At 43.3% G+C, this 14,471-nt stretch overlaps 1 protein-coding gene across 1 annotated transcript in view; it reads right to left on the bottom strand.

Annotated features, from left to right (window-relative positions):
• The window catches only part of LPCAT1 (lysophosphatidylcholine acyltransferase 1), a 105,919-nt gene that overhangs the window by 61,818 nt on the left and 29,630 nt on the right, over positions 1–14,471 (bottom strand). Inside the window, exon 2 of the mRNA XM_058023514.1 lies at positions 4,881–5,702. Within this exon, the coding sequence (XP_057879497.1) occupies positions 4,881–5,702 (822 nt within the window). The remainder of the gene's footprint in view (positions 1–4,880; positions 5,703–14,471) is intronic.

A 14,471-nucleotide genomic window follows, 5' to 3' on the forward strand; every position in this document is an offset into this window, starting at 1 on the left:
ACACCAACTCACACAACTCTGCATCCACAGACAAGACCACCATGCCTGTCAGCAAATAAAGGAGCATTCTGGAGATGAGAGCAGCTGCCTTCTAAGTTTCTAAAATGAGAAGGACCAGCCACTAAGAAATAAGTGAAGTAAAATGCAGGTGAGGACACAGACCTTTGGGGTTCACACCCCTTCCCTCCCTCCCTCCCACTCCTCCAAGTCTTCTCCTAGCTCAGGGCAAAGCTGAATGGCAGGTGACTGGTAGTGAGGTATTCCATCCCTTGACTCTCTGTACCAATGATCATTTTAGTGCCACATCACAGAATGAAAGCAGAAGTTGCACCCATAATGCCATAGAAGATGGCATAAATGTGCAGAAAAGGCCTCTTGGTCTTCCAGAGACAGCAGGGATAGTAATGGCCAGCAAAAGCAAATGTACAGGGTCTGGCTGTGACACCAGCCTCTTTTTAGCAGGCAGTAGTTCAGTACCTGCTCACACAAGAAATTTGGCTGAAGAGAAAAGTATGTCTACCTCCTGAAGAAGGTTAGGAATCAAGAAAGGTGCTAACATGTGAAAAGTAGCTCAGTCTGTATCTACATTCAGACACTTTCCCAGGTAAAAAAGCTTCTATCCTGTAAAACCCATGTACAGAGAGTGTCAGTGTCAGACAAAGGAGGAGAAGATCCTGTCCGCACTGGCCACTGTCAGAGATCAGAATGCAGGAAAAATACACTCTGGCTCTGACCTTATGTGGACACTATTTTGGTGATCACATTCCTACATATTTGGGATGTTCATAGAGACATGTCTTCCATTGAAATTACGAAGTCTGTTTGGTAACAAGTAATGTGTGAACACCTGTGTTTTGAGATACATTGAAATACCCCTAAAGGTCCATCCAGAATTGTACTTTGAAGGGCTCAGCTCATGACTAAAGAAATCTCAAGAGGGGGTTGACTACAGCTTATTTAACATTTGCTGGTCGACAGCATCCAACTGAGTTTTTCAGAAACTGCAGTGCATACTGTGAAAGACCTATGCACAGCTTGTAATGGAAGGCTGCCCTGGGAAACTGATCTCCATTCTTCCATCAGACGGGCTTAAATCTGATGTAAGGCAAGTCACTTAAACTAAATAGGTATCATATGTTCCCCTTGTTTAGAGAGACTGCATTCAGATTTAAGTATGACCTCACAATGAAGGCACAAAATTTGAACTCAAGTTTCAAGTTCTCCAAAATATCTGGTGCTATGTATCTAAGCACTGAGCAAGAGAATCACAGAGTACCCTTGTTTCTACTTCTTAAGTCTGTTTCCTATCTTGAAAACCAGTATCATAGCTCTCATGCACAGGGAAGCTAAAAAAAAAAGCAACTTGGAAATGACCAATACCATAAGAAACATCACTAAAACCAGTTTATTCCCAACAAAATTTCCATGACTTGCTACAAAGTAGCAGTCACAACACTGAGAAAGGAAATACTATTTGACACAGTAGATGTTTTGATTTTTCTTTTACACTTATCAGATAGAAATTACATCTTACACTTCCTGACTATTATCACCCTATAGCTCAACTCGCCAAAGATGGCAGTGCAGGAGCTAGGAATTAATCCCTCAACCATTCCCTCACTACCCACTTCCCCTCTCTGCAAGTTCCCCAGCAGACACATCCACGGAGATAAATACAGCAGGATATATTTTCCTGTGCAGCTAAGCCAATCTAACAGATCGCTGCTGTGAAAGAGTGGTCCTGCTCACTCTCTCCTCAATCCTCCCCCTGAGTCAGCTCTAGCACTTATGTGAGCCACCAATGAGCCAATATAGCTCATTAGTGAGAAAAAACACAGCCATTCCAGCAAAAGAAAATAATCAGAACACAAAAACACAATGATATGCTGGTTTAATGAGCCAAATCAGCTCACCAAGGCACCAAATGAACACCAGCACTGGTGAAATAAAAGGGCCAGAAACACTGGAGGAAAGGAAAATGGCACTGTATTGTGTTTTGAAGCAGCAGGGAAAAAAGCTACAGATGCTTACTGACAGCTCCAGTAATGCTTCTGCCTGCTCTGCAGTGGTAACAAGAATCAAGAGCTTGGACTTACATGACAGGTGCCCAGAAAATGTTAGTATGAATAAAATCCATGGTTAATAAAATCATGTCTGTCATTCTCACAGAAAGAATATTTTTATTATAGTACTGACATAAAACAGGTAGCTTCAAGAATAACCCCTACTGTTACCCTCAGATCAGAGTAAAATAGCCATAATTTCTACAGATGAGACTGTTCTGAAACAGCCTTACTGCTTTTATGCTCTTGTAATCTCCCAGTTTTTCTGAAGTCAATGAAAGATGACTTGAACAGCTCCTTGATGGTCAGAAGGATTGCTCTTTCTCCTGGTGCTTATTTACCCTCTCACTTTCTACCTTTCTTTCCCTTCCACAGTCTCGGGCTGGGACATGCTAAAAAGCATCTACTTCTGAGCGGCACCGATGAATAAAAAAGCTAATCTAACCTCTCGCAGAGTGCAGGAAGAGGTTGTAGCGAAGATAATGGGGCTATCTGGCACACCATCAGCAACAGACACCAGACCATGGGACAAAGCAGCCTTGTCTCCCAGTCCCCCGGGCTCCCTACTTTGTGTAGCTACATTCCTAACCTTCCTCGATAGCCTGTGCAATCCCAGGAACCCCGTTAGGTTCTCAGGACAGACAGAAAAGCCTGTGACACAATGTATGCCTGCAGCTGAACAGGAAGTGAGTTCAGCTGCAATAGTTCACACCGAGAGCTCCGTGGCTCTCCCAAGGCTGTTCGGAGGAGAATTCTCACTTCTGTAATTCACCTGGGGAGCACTTCTTCTCAAGTGGAGCGGTTCCACAGCTCTGCTTTAACAGCTTCTGCCTCAAGCACAACTTTTAATCAGTGAAGAGGCTGGAAAAGCATGACTAAGCCAAAGGAAAAAATCTACCACAGTTCTGTATTCCAGCTTATGGACTTTTTCCTGCATAAAACTGCAACAGTAAGACTGGAGGGAGGTTGGGTTAAAGAACTCTGTGCTGCTGTATGTCAGTGACAGACTGCTCGCTTAAAAAGCAAGTGAGATACAGTCTGGTGAGGAGGCTGCTCCTTTGGCCTGTGCACTGTGACAAACTACAGCAGCTTAAACACATCTCCTCACCTTCACTGAAAACAACAAATCCTTGAAATCCATTGGCAAATCTCACATCTCACACCTAGGAACAGGGCAGCCCACACAGAAAGCAGGTGTGCTCTACAGCCAGACACTTCCCTGACGCAGCACCTCAAGGTCTGTCAGGACTAATATCAGCAATGCTAGCAGCTCCTGTGAGACTCAATACTGCAAAACCTGTCAAACAGAGTCTGCTCTCCTCTCCCAGCAGTATTTTTAAAATTTTTTATAAATAGCCAAGCAGAAAGCGACATTAGTTGTTATAACTGGAGACAATCCTAGTCCCTATGAACATGTGCTATCTTTGCTTCTCTTTGCTCCCTGAAAGACTTCTACCTCATTAACTGCATTAATCATGACTTCAGGAACAAAGTATGGTTTGGAAAGGACAGGAAATCTTTGCAACTATGCAATTTATTGAGGAAGCTCTAGATAAAAACTAAATTAAGTAGATGACACAAACCTTTTCTCCCTTTTCCAGTTCAAGCAACAATTAATGAGCAACCACTGAATACATACTGGGCAACTTAATAAGAAGTGAAAACCTTTTCTGCTTGAGTATACTATAAATTCCTTGGCTGTCCGATAAATGAGGCGCATTCTGATGTTTTTTAAGTCAGGCCATACATATCCTGTGTTAAGCATCTGGGCAGCAACAGGGCAACGCAACAACGAACTTCATTCAAATGCAAATCAAAGCTGGATCTAAAGCGCCTTGACCCAAGAGGTTTAATATTAGTGAATCACCATTTCCAATGTTAACAGGTACTGAAGGCTGTCTGTCAGACACCCAAAACAGCAGCATTATGAAGCATTACAGTGATGGAAGTGGCAGAAATGGCCACATTCCCTCATTAGGTGAGCCTCTATTTCTTCCTCCAGCCAGTGACCCAGATCTTACCGAAAGCCTAAGACAAGGGCCATGCCCTCTGAATTCCCAACCACTTACTGCTCACCGAGGTGCGAGGCGAGGCAGAGGCACGGAGGGGAGAAAAAAAAAACCCTAAAACCAAACAATGAAATAAAACGCCACGCAACTGCAAATTTGCATTTTAATACCGCCTCCCGTAGTCTCACCGCTACCTGCACAATACAATACCTAAATTACGCCGCAGGGACTATTTATCCAGGGGCAAAACTTCAGCCGCACCGGGGTGCCTCGGCCCAGGTTAATACCTACCTTAACTTAACACTGAAAAAGAGCGGCTCCGCAGGGCTGCTCCTCCGTCCCCCATTAAAAAAAAAAAAAAAAACAACCAAAAAAACACAACACAAAAACCCCCCCGAAAACCAGAAAAACCGAAAAAAATTTCCTAAATCTCAAAACGCCAAGAAAGCCCATAAAAAGACCCCCAAAACAAACAAACAAAAAAACACCAACAGTTTTTTTTTTCCTTTTTTTTCCTTTGAGGGAGGCATGGGAGCACAAGTTGAGGCGCACGCCCCGCACTCGAGCATCACGGCCGCCCCCAGACTCCCTCCCTCCCTCCCACCCGGCCCGGGCACGGCCGCCCCCGGCCGCCGCCTCGCACACGCCCAGCACCGCCCGCTGCCCGGCTCCGGGCTCACAAAGCGCCGCCGGCTGGAGCGGAGCCCCCGCCCGCCGCAGGACGCGGCCCGGCAGCCGGTGCGCCGCGGGGGACGCGCGAAAGGCGGCGGCGGTGAGGAAGGGCGGCCCGGCGGCCGCACGCCCCTACCCTGGCTTTCTGCAGGGGGCTGAAGCGCAGCTGGTGCACGAAGGGGCTCCGCGGCGGCGGCCCGCGCTCCCGGCTGCCGCCCGCGCAGCATCCCCGGCCGCGGCTGCTCAACTTCATGGCGGGGCAGGACGACGGGAGGACGCGGCGCGGGAGAGGGCGCGGGCTCTGCGCGGAGGCGGCCGCCGGTCCCGGGTAGCGGCGGCGGCGGCGGGAGCGCGGAGTGCGGGCGGCACCGGCGGCCGGAGCGCTCCCCGCTGAATGCCGGCCCCCGCCCTCCCGGCCGCCCGCGCATGCGCCCTGCGCGCCGGCAGCAGCGGCTCGGCTGCGCGCCGGTTTCCGCGTCGGGTGGGAATGGGAAGCGCCTGGGAATGGGAAGCAGCGCCGGCGGCGGGGTGGGCGCGCACTCTCCCGCCCTCCTTCCCTCCGCCCACCTACCCACCCTCGGAGCGTCCCCCTCGGGCATGCCGGGAGCGCGGCCCCGCCCGGCCGCATGAGGGGCGCCGCCCGCCCGCGCCCGGGGGCCGCATCCCCCTCGGCTGGGGAGCAGTGAGGCGGGGGCGGCCCCGGGGAGCTGCCGGTAGCGCCGCGCAGGTGCTGGCACCTCGCTGGAACCCCGAACGAGGGCTCCGCTGGGCGTACGGCAGCCGAGGGGGGATTCAGAGGAAACGGGGAGCGCTCCGGGCTGGAGATGGTGTGAGGCGCCGCGGCTGTAACGGAGCGCCAGGCGGTGGGGCTGGGTGGGCACCGCCGCCCTAGCTGGGAGAAGCCAGGGGTGCTGCTGGCATCACGCGGCTGGAGTTTGTGCGGTCCGTGGGGAAAGCTCTGTTCCAAGCAAACCTAGAGAGTTTTTAATGAAGTCTGGCTAATTTGCACCGTGGGATCTTGACAGAGTTGGCTGAGGAAGTAGCTAAGTTTGGGGTTTAATAAATCTTAAAATGAAAAGTAAGTTATTAAGAAGTAAAGAAAATCGTTCGTGTTCTGTCCATTTTCCAAAAATCAAGCTGGGTGTCCTGTACTGTTCTTTACTGTTTTAACATAAACCACAGGCAAAACATTAGAAAAAGAAACAAGAGAGATAAGTTTATCTCCTAATAAAGGGATGAGTAAGATATCATTAGTGTCAATCACCTCGATCACCTCGGCTTATAAAACAATTCTGATAGCCTTATTCAGTAACACAGGTAAATTGATAAAAGTAATTGCAGAAACATCATGGCTTCTGTTTTTAGTCTAGTAGGCTTAGAACTGCAAAATGGTCTCTGAGTCTTTTGGTTAATACCCTATGTACTTCTAATGACTAATGCTGTTGAATGGTCAATGTGTTAAATAGAGAAATAGTTTTGAACTTATGAAAGATCAGAAGAGTTTTCAGAGGCTGGTCTTTGTGGTTTTGGGGGTGTGCAAGTTTCTGCAGCCTCAGCATTTTCTAGATTTTTATCAGAGACCCAAGATCAACTCACTGTTAATGAAATCTGTGGATGTGCTAAATGGTAACTTAGTAAACTACTGTGAGAGCAACTGCAATGTCATCTGGACTGCTTAATAAAATTAACACTTTCAAACAGCCAAATATGCAGGCCAAATTTACTGCCAAATTTTCCAGGAATACAAGCCATGCCTCTGGAATGAGAGCTTATGTCTTAGAAAAAATTGTCTAAAAATTATGCCAAGCAAGCTGTTTTGGAAAAGGTACGGCGTGTCCAGTCTGACTGTTGGATGTACTACCAGCATTACAGTGTGTATTAATGGGAACTGAGAGTAGAACAAGGTGTGTGGCTCTTGGCATTAAACATCAAGTGGTGCAGGAAAGACCTGGCAGAACATTGTAGTACTGGAGAAAAACTCTTATAATGATTACGTTCTGAACCCATTATCAATTTGTCAAAAAGATCTGCAAGATTTGCTGTGCTAATGCTTTTTAGAATGGTAGAAGAGAAAGAAAAAAAAAAAATCAGTGGTCAGGAGCTGAGATAATGTAATGCAAACGTAATGGTTTTAATCAAAAACAAGCTCCTTGGCTCAGTTTGGGATTGGTAGTAAGACTTACTGGCCTGTGGTCAGAGTATGTGATCCGATGATCCCTTTTAACCTTACACTCTCTGAAGTATTTTAGCTGCATTCCAAACAATTTGGCTGCCCTCACCTTTTTTCCCTCTCCAGTAACTTCAAGCCGGTTGCTGGTTCAGCCATATGGGGCTGGTTTCAGTAATGAATGACAGATTTTTTGCAGAAGGAAGGAGAGACTCTAGCAGGACCCACATGCCACGTAGCCAGGGAGTTCAGTGCAGCTTTCCTCAGGGCTCTTGAGGCTCTTCAGGCAGTAAGAGCTGTCCTGCAGGTCAGCAGGGAGGAGCTGGTGGCCTCTGGCTCCCAGCACATGGCCCGTCAGAGCGCTCCAGTGCACGCTCTTCTTCCCCGTCTGGTAGGTGTAGGACACAGTGAGGGTATTGGAATGGGCTCAGCTGTGAGATGTAATCAGGCTTCTCCATTTCTGCTGGTTGTCTTTTATTTGTTTTCTAAAGCCAGCTTCTGAAAATGATTTATTATTATTATTCATATTCACTTTTGGTATTTGTAGCATCTTCCTCAGTTAGAAACCCTAATAAAGTGTTAGGCACCTGTCTGGTCCTTTGGCTCTTAAACCTTTGCTATTAGAGCACTTGTTCTGTATTACTGAGTGAACGAGCAGTATTCTAACTTTTTATTACTGCTTTCATGGGTTTAGTCAATTATTTTCTAATTAGCACATTAACACCTGACAGAGTTTCCAGGAGACTTTGTAGTTTTATAGAACTCACTTGTTCAGTAGGGATAATATAGCCTCTAAAACAAGCTAGGAAGTGGTTATCAAATTACAATTCATGGAATATGTACATACATGAACTACTAGGATGTTAAGTTTCTGGTTCTCATTTGTTTTCTTCAAAATTCTGATTTGATCAGTATAACTGCAGACAGATAACTTAAAAAATGTACAACCTAGCAGTCTTAAACTTGCAGGAATGTGTTTCCCTCTCTCTGTAGTCCCTTTAATCTGAAATTGTAAAAAGATGAATGTAAGCTCTGTTTCTTGTGTAATAAAATCTGAGCAGCGAAGGAACTGAGCATGAGCCCCGGAAGAGGGGCAATCCCATGGCAGGACTTGAATGGGAAAGGCAGGCTAGGAATCTGGAAGCAAACCAGTTTGGCATGTGATAAAGAGAGGGGTGAAGGGACCAGCCTTCATGGCAGGGCAGAGTCAGCCACACACAACAGCACTGCTTACTTGGTAGTGAACTGGAAAATTTATTTGAATCCTTCCAGAGATGCATGATAAAAAACTTGTTCCTGGAATTCTATTATATGACCCTAGGAAGATGATCTTAAGACTCTTCAAGCATGCACAAAAAAGGGGCAGAATTTTATACTTATAATACACAGAACCATAGAATTATTTTAAAAAATCTGGATAATTTTTGTGATTTAATTTTATGCTTGAATAAAGTATGTCTGTAGTATTGGAGTTTGCTACTTTTTTGTGCAAATCACTAAAGAGGCATAACTGTGCTGTTGCTTTCAAGGCTGGCATGTGCTACATAACTCAGTAATGCAGGCTTATAGGGACATAAGGAGAGGTGATGAATTTATTGCAGGATTTATGGAATCTACCTTGCAGCACAAGAGGTGTGATACATTATGTTGGATGTAAGTGTATTGTGAATTGGAAAAGGAAATGTTGAAGCTGGACTATCGCGAGAACAAATTGCAGTAAGCTCTCAAATAACCTCCTCAGGGAAACTGTGGAACCTGAAACCATTAAAATGAGACTGCACAACCATCTAAGAGCCATTCCACCCTGAAAAAGCTCTAATTGGTCCTTTCTGTCATTCATTTATGTGATTTATAAGGAGCTGTATAAATAAGGACTCATGCATAAAAAGCATACAAATATTATGAAATCTGCTTCTGTGAACCTTGAAGTAGGAAAATGAGTATTCAATATTTAACAGCTAAACTGAAGTGGTTTTCTCAAAGATAAATCAAAGAAGTGTTCATAAAAAGCAAATACACTGACCGCAGCTCTGAACTTTATTTCAAAATTTTTTTAAAAAATTATTGCCTAGGAAAAGTCCTTGCTTTGATTTTTATGATGGTCCTTGACCTTGATGGCCATTTGGTAGAATCAGCTGATACCTATTCAAGCATGATTCTGGTACACTTCCACCCTTAAAACAATTTTTCTACAGTTGATTTCACATGTTCTGTAGGGGTGTTTGTTTTTCTTATTTTTTCCCTTATGGCTTTCACCATAAATCTGTTTTATGTTTAAACTAGGAAAGGTTTTAAAAATATTTGATAAAAAAAGTATTTTGTGAAGGGAAAAATTAATGTTGAATTACTAGAAGTAGTACAAATTTTTGCAATGAAAATGCATGAACATTTTTCTTCTGCTTTGTGAAGAAACAGAATCCATCTGACTTTCTTGAATCAGAAAAGGAATGGCTGGAGTTAGTGGCAGGTCTATGGGAAGAAGAGCAGTTTCTTGCTTTGATAGTTAAAAAAAAGAAAAAGACCTCCCTCATTCAGAAATTATTAGGAAACATAGCTTAACATAATTCAGAATTTTCAAGAAATAATTGTTTTCTTAATAGCCATGTTTTACCTCAGGATTCGCAGTATTATATTTCACACATGACCTTGGCTTCAGCATGGCAAAGAAACTCTTTAGATCTCCTCCAGTGATGGCCTCTCAGTAGAGGGGCAGGAGCAGGCTGATGTTTTGGGTGTCACAGACTCTGCCAGATGCTGAGTTCTCCACACTTGGTGGACAAACCTGCCCCTGCACACTACTGGAAATACCCAGCCTCATGAGAGTGAGGGAATTTAAGGTGCAGTGTGTGCTGATTTCATCCTTTCCCCGTGGAGGAAAAGAAATTTTGGTCAGCAGGAGCTCTGCTCACCTCACTCAAAGGCTGATTTAAGACTGTGGAACAAATTGCTGTGCAATTTAAGATCTGCCTCATACTTGATCAATTGATCAATAGTATCCCAGTTTGTCCCATGTATTTTATTTCTCTCTTTTTTTTTTAAACTGAAACACAGAAAAGGGAGTCCGTACTAGTTCTGATAATATCTCAGAGACATTTAAAATATTTGGGTTTTAGGGATGGTTTAGATCTAGACTGAACTTCTCTCAGTTCTTACTTGGAAAACCACATCCTTGTAAACAGCTGCACACACAAGGTGTAGAAAGTTGAAAACAGAGTCCAGATAAAGGGAATTAGGAGCAAAATAATGTAGCAAATATTTTCAGTGCTTCACTATCGTTGTAGCCCTCTATATATGTGTTCATTTCTTTCTCATGCTCATATACCTTCTCCCTCTTCTCTCTCTCAATGTCTTGGATAAAAACATTTTATGTCTGTAGTTCTGTCAGGAAAGTGCAATACTCAGGAAATGAAAAAGTATGCCCTTGATATAAGATAATCTTGGAAGGTAGGGAATGAAATCCTTGACTTCTTATCTGTGCCTTCTCAGGTGCAGCTGTCATTTGCAAGTAGACTATACATGCTCACCAAATTCTACAGATGCACTTGTGCTCAAAAGAAGGAGTATTTCTCTGCCCCCGTGTAAATCCCATGCCCAGGTATATAGCAGCTAAAGCTCAATGACTGTCATGATAATTTCTGCAGGTTAGGACACAGAGTAAATGATTCCTCTCTTCCAGGTCACATTATACGAAGTAGATAGGAACATCTAAAGTTTTCTGAGTACTCCACTTGTGTCTTTGTGCAAATATTGCAATGTCTTATGAAAATACCTTTTGAATTCCAACACATTTGAACTGTAGTTTGCACTTGTTCTCTTCCACCCACTTTCTATGATTTCTCATTTCTAAGTTATTGTACTTATTTACAGAAGTTTAGTATTAGGCAATGTTTATTGAAGGAGTATTACATTAACATTATTCAGAAGAGGAGGAAAATGGTATCCAAAGATTTATTTTTGGAAGCTTTGTTCATTATTCACATCACAAATAGGAATAGAGATTGCTGATAAGATGAATCAAATTCACATAAATGATACCACCAGAAGCAGCCTTCATGAAATTAGTACCACAATCCAATTGCATTCAATACTGTTTTCCAATCACATGAATTCTTAATTTTTCTGAAATAGTGTGATATTTAATATGTTTTAAATATCTATTTACTATAAGCTAATAACAGTGGCTAGATATGCAAAGCATAATATACAAACATTTTATGCTTTTGGAAGTGCAAATAGGATGAGCTGCCAGAAGATCCCTGGGCAAAAATGCCCAGATTCAATCTGTTTCCTTGGATTTTAGGAAGGCAGAATCACAGCCTGAAGCCATAAGAAGCCCATATGGGAGTCACAGTGGTGCCAGCAGCCTTATGCCCAGCTCATGCCCCTGCCCTTGCCAGCTCCCTGGCAGCTGCAGCCCTCAGAGGGAGCAGGGCAGGGCAGAAACAGGCATCCACATCTTTCATACCTGTATATTCCCTTTGCTGTGCTGGGGAAAGGAGTGTGTGTGTGGATGTTGCTGAGGAGAGCAGGACTGCACTAACTGCTCTCCAAATACTGATGGATGCACAAATCTTCCATGGAGTCAGTAAAAATCCAGTAAAAATACAAAATATGCCTGTGCCACAGTGAGTGTTTTTGGCTTCCACGATTAAGAACCACAAAAGGCTGAACCTGTATGTCTGCAAGTGAGGATAGCCCAGAGGCAGGACAGGACACAGGGACAGCAGACAGTGTAGCCTGGAGAACCAAGTAGGAAGATGAAGAACTGCCAAATACAGATACATTGCCTTAGGATGCGTCATGGACTGCGTCATCCAGTGGAATAACCTATCTAAATCTAAGCATATTAAGTTCTCCAGTGAGTTTATTAATGTGGGCTAGCACCATCTGTTTGTGGATGCAGGGCATTTTATCTCTCATTACCATGATACAGCAGTTAAATTTAGATAGGCTCTTCTATGAGCTCAGAATTACTTTGCTGTTCCTCATGCTATGAACAATTTCTTGGTGCTGGAGAAGAGAGTGGTTAGTTAATATTGTGCCTAAATTTTCTACAGCTTTTCTTAAATTCAAGATCATCTAGCCAATAAAAGGGTGATTATCTGAATAGAACATTTTGTGTTAGTAACATTTCAAAAGAAATATTTTACAACAGTGAGCCATGATGAAAAACAGTAAGGTTGGCTATACAGAGTGCATTAATTTGATGTGAAAGCTTAAACCCTGTGAAGTAGTAAAAGTCGCTTGAAATGATTCAGTTGTAAATTGCACAGTCCTGTTCTATACTAATATTGTATAGATTAGATTTTAACACTTTTCATTGGCTTTTGCCAAAAGGTAATTGATTTTTTTTTTAATGGCTGTTGTATAAAGTGGAAAAAGATGGCACTAAGTATCCAGTTTTCAGTTTGCAGGAGCTCCCTGCTAGTGACTTCTGATTCATTTCTAGTGTGCTATTGCTGGCTGGATCAGACAGTTTTCCCAGAACTTTGATAAAGACGGATAGATGTTAGAAAATCTACTCAGCGGCAGAGAAAAATAGTCATAGTGATGGTCCACAGAGCAGCGCCTGTTAAACAAAATGTCTTAAACCAGCTTTAAGCTCTTCTGTGTGACTTCACACAACTCCACCCACAACCAGCAGTAATCACAGGTCAGCCAGCAGAGGATTTGCAAAGGGAGCAGGGAAGATTATTGCTCCTGTGCCTTGCTACCAATACAGAGCTCCTCACATGCTGCCCCCAGGATGCAGAGGTAGTTGCATTGCCTGTGTGGTGGCTGCAGCCCTATCTGTGTCCTTTGATTCATGTGCTGTCATTCTGTGGCTCACATCACAGTGAGCCAGAGAGAAGGGAAACAGTATTCAGAGATGGTGAATTTATTAAGAGAGCCAGGAGATCAACAGCCCAGAATCAGCTGATCCTCCCTACACAATGTTCAGGCTCCAACTCATGTCACAAGCATGTATTAACATGGCCCTCCTGTTTGGATTGAGCATGGGACATTCCTTTGCAGCTTGAGTGAGATTGGTACCAGAGGATTACAGCTTCATAAATGATGCTAGTGTTTAAGTTAGATTTGAGCCAGAAAACAAAAGAATATTCTGTGGTCTGGAAAAAAAGCCTGGCTGGTGAGAAAACTGAAGTCTGGTGTATCCTGTAGGATTCATAATTACAGGCACTTAAGGAGATTGCCAATGGTAGATGACTCTAACCCTGCAGAAAACAATATCATGACAAGATCCAGTGACTGGAAGAAAGCTGAAAGCATCCAGATTGAAATTAATTTGGAGAAGAGCAGATTTGGGAAAAGACTAGTGAAAAAATAAATTTAACATTCAAAGGTTTCCTTTCAGATGCTTACATTTCTCACATTAGTTGTTGTCGTAAATATTTTCATTTTCCATAATGGAATTGGAAGTTCATGCAAAAGTCGCTGTCTGGGATTTGGGGGCAGAAGTTACAGAGATCACTTTAGGCATCATGTGGTGTTCTGCCTGAATGGCCATTGCTCCAGAAGTGGACTTCACCTCTTTGACTAGTCAGTTAAACTAATGAGCTACACAGAAAATCTACCAGCAGCCAGGGACTTGGGCAATAGTTGCAGTATCGCAGACAAAAAGCAAAGTGTGACAGGTAGCCAAGCTGCAATATATTTCAAGGCTCATCTGCCCTAAAAATCTCAAATTCACTATCTGTAGCATGTGTGAGACTGTTTTTGTCACGCAAAGTGTTTGTGAAAGTCAGGGAATGGAGGTTTCTCAGAAAACACCTTTTTCTTCAGATACGCTGCTGCTATTGTGTAAAGCATTTTTTCTCCTCCGGGATTTTTCAGAAAGCTTGAGAAAAGTTTATGCCTCTACTTGTGTCTCTTTTGAACCATTAAATTACTGCCTTCTGATATCTGACATGATGAAGAGAATCTTTTATACTGCTTTCCAAAACTGAACCATGCTAGAGTCCACAGTCCATGGGCACTCTCTTGGCTTGGCTCTCTCTCTTGTGATAAATGTCAAATTTTTAGTTATTGGCTTATTCTATGACTTGCAAGAAATATAGCTCTGTATTCTCCTGCTCAGGTCAGCAGAAGCTTGAAGCTTTGCAAAGGCATCATATTTATAAAAAGATACTAAACACTAATGTAACAACAACAACAACAATTTATATCTATTCATGCACACAGATGCATACACTGTACTTTCAGTCCTTGGTCTCACATAATTTACCATATAGGAACTGGTTGCATGCGGGTAATTTGTTGAGACAGACCACATACAAAAACTATAGTTTCATATCTCCTTTCAAAAGATACAGTTCAATTAACCCACAATGTCTTGTGCTCTTCTGTGAAATCCCCAAACATCTGTTACACTGGCATGTTACTCTTCACTCAAGACTGCTGCTTAAGGCTCTTTCCTTAAAGAAAAGAATCCAAAGAGGGTCAGCTTCACTGTAGTTTGCAGTAAATACAATTTTGACAATTTGTACAGTAGGCACTTATTTTATTGGTAAATTTTGTAGCCAGTCTTTCTATTCAGCCATGTTTCATCTTAAGTCATGG

This window comes from Melospiza georgiana, chromosome 1, assembly GCF_028018845.1.
Source record: "Melospiza georgiana isolate bMelGeo1 chromosome 1, bMelGeo1.pri, whole genome shotgun sequence".
Taxonomy (NCBI): domain Eukaryota; kingdom Metazoa; phylum Chordata; class Aves; order Passeriformes; family Passerellidae; genus Melospiza; species Melospiza georgiana.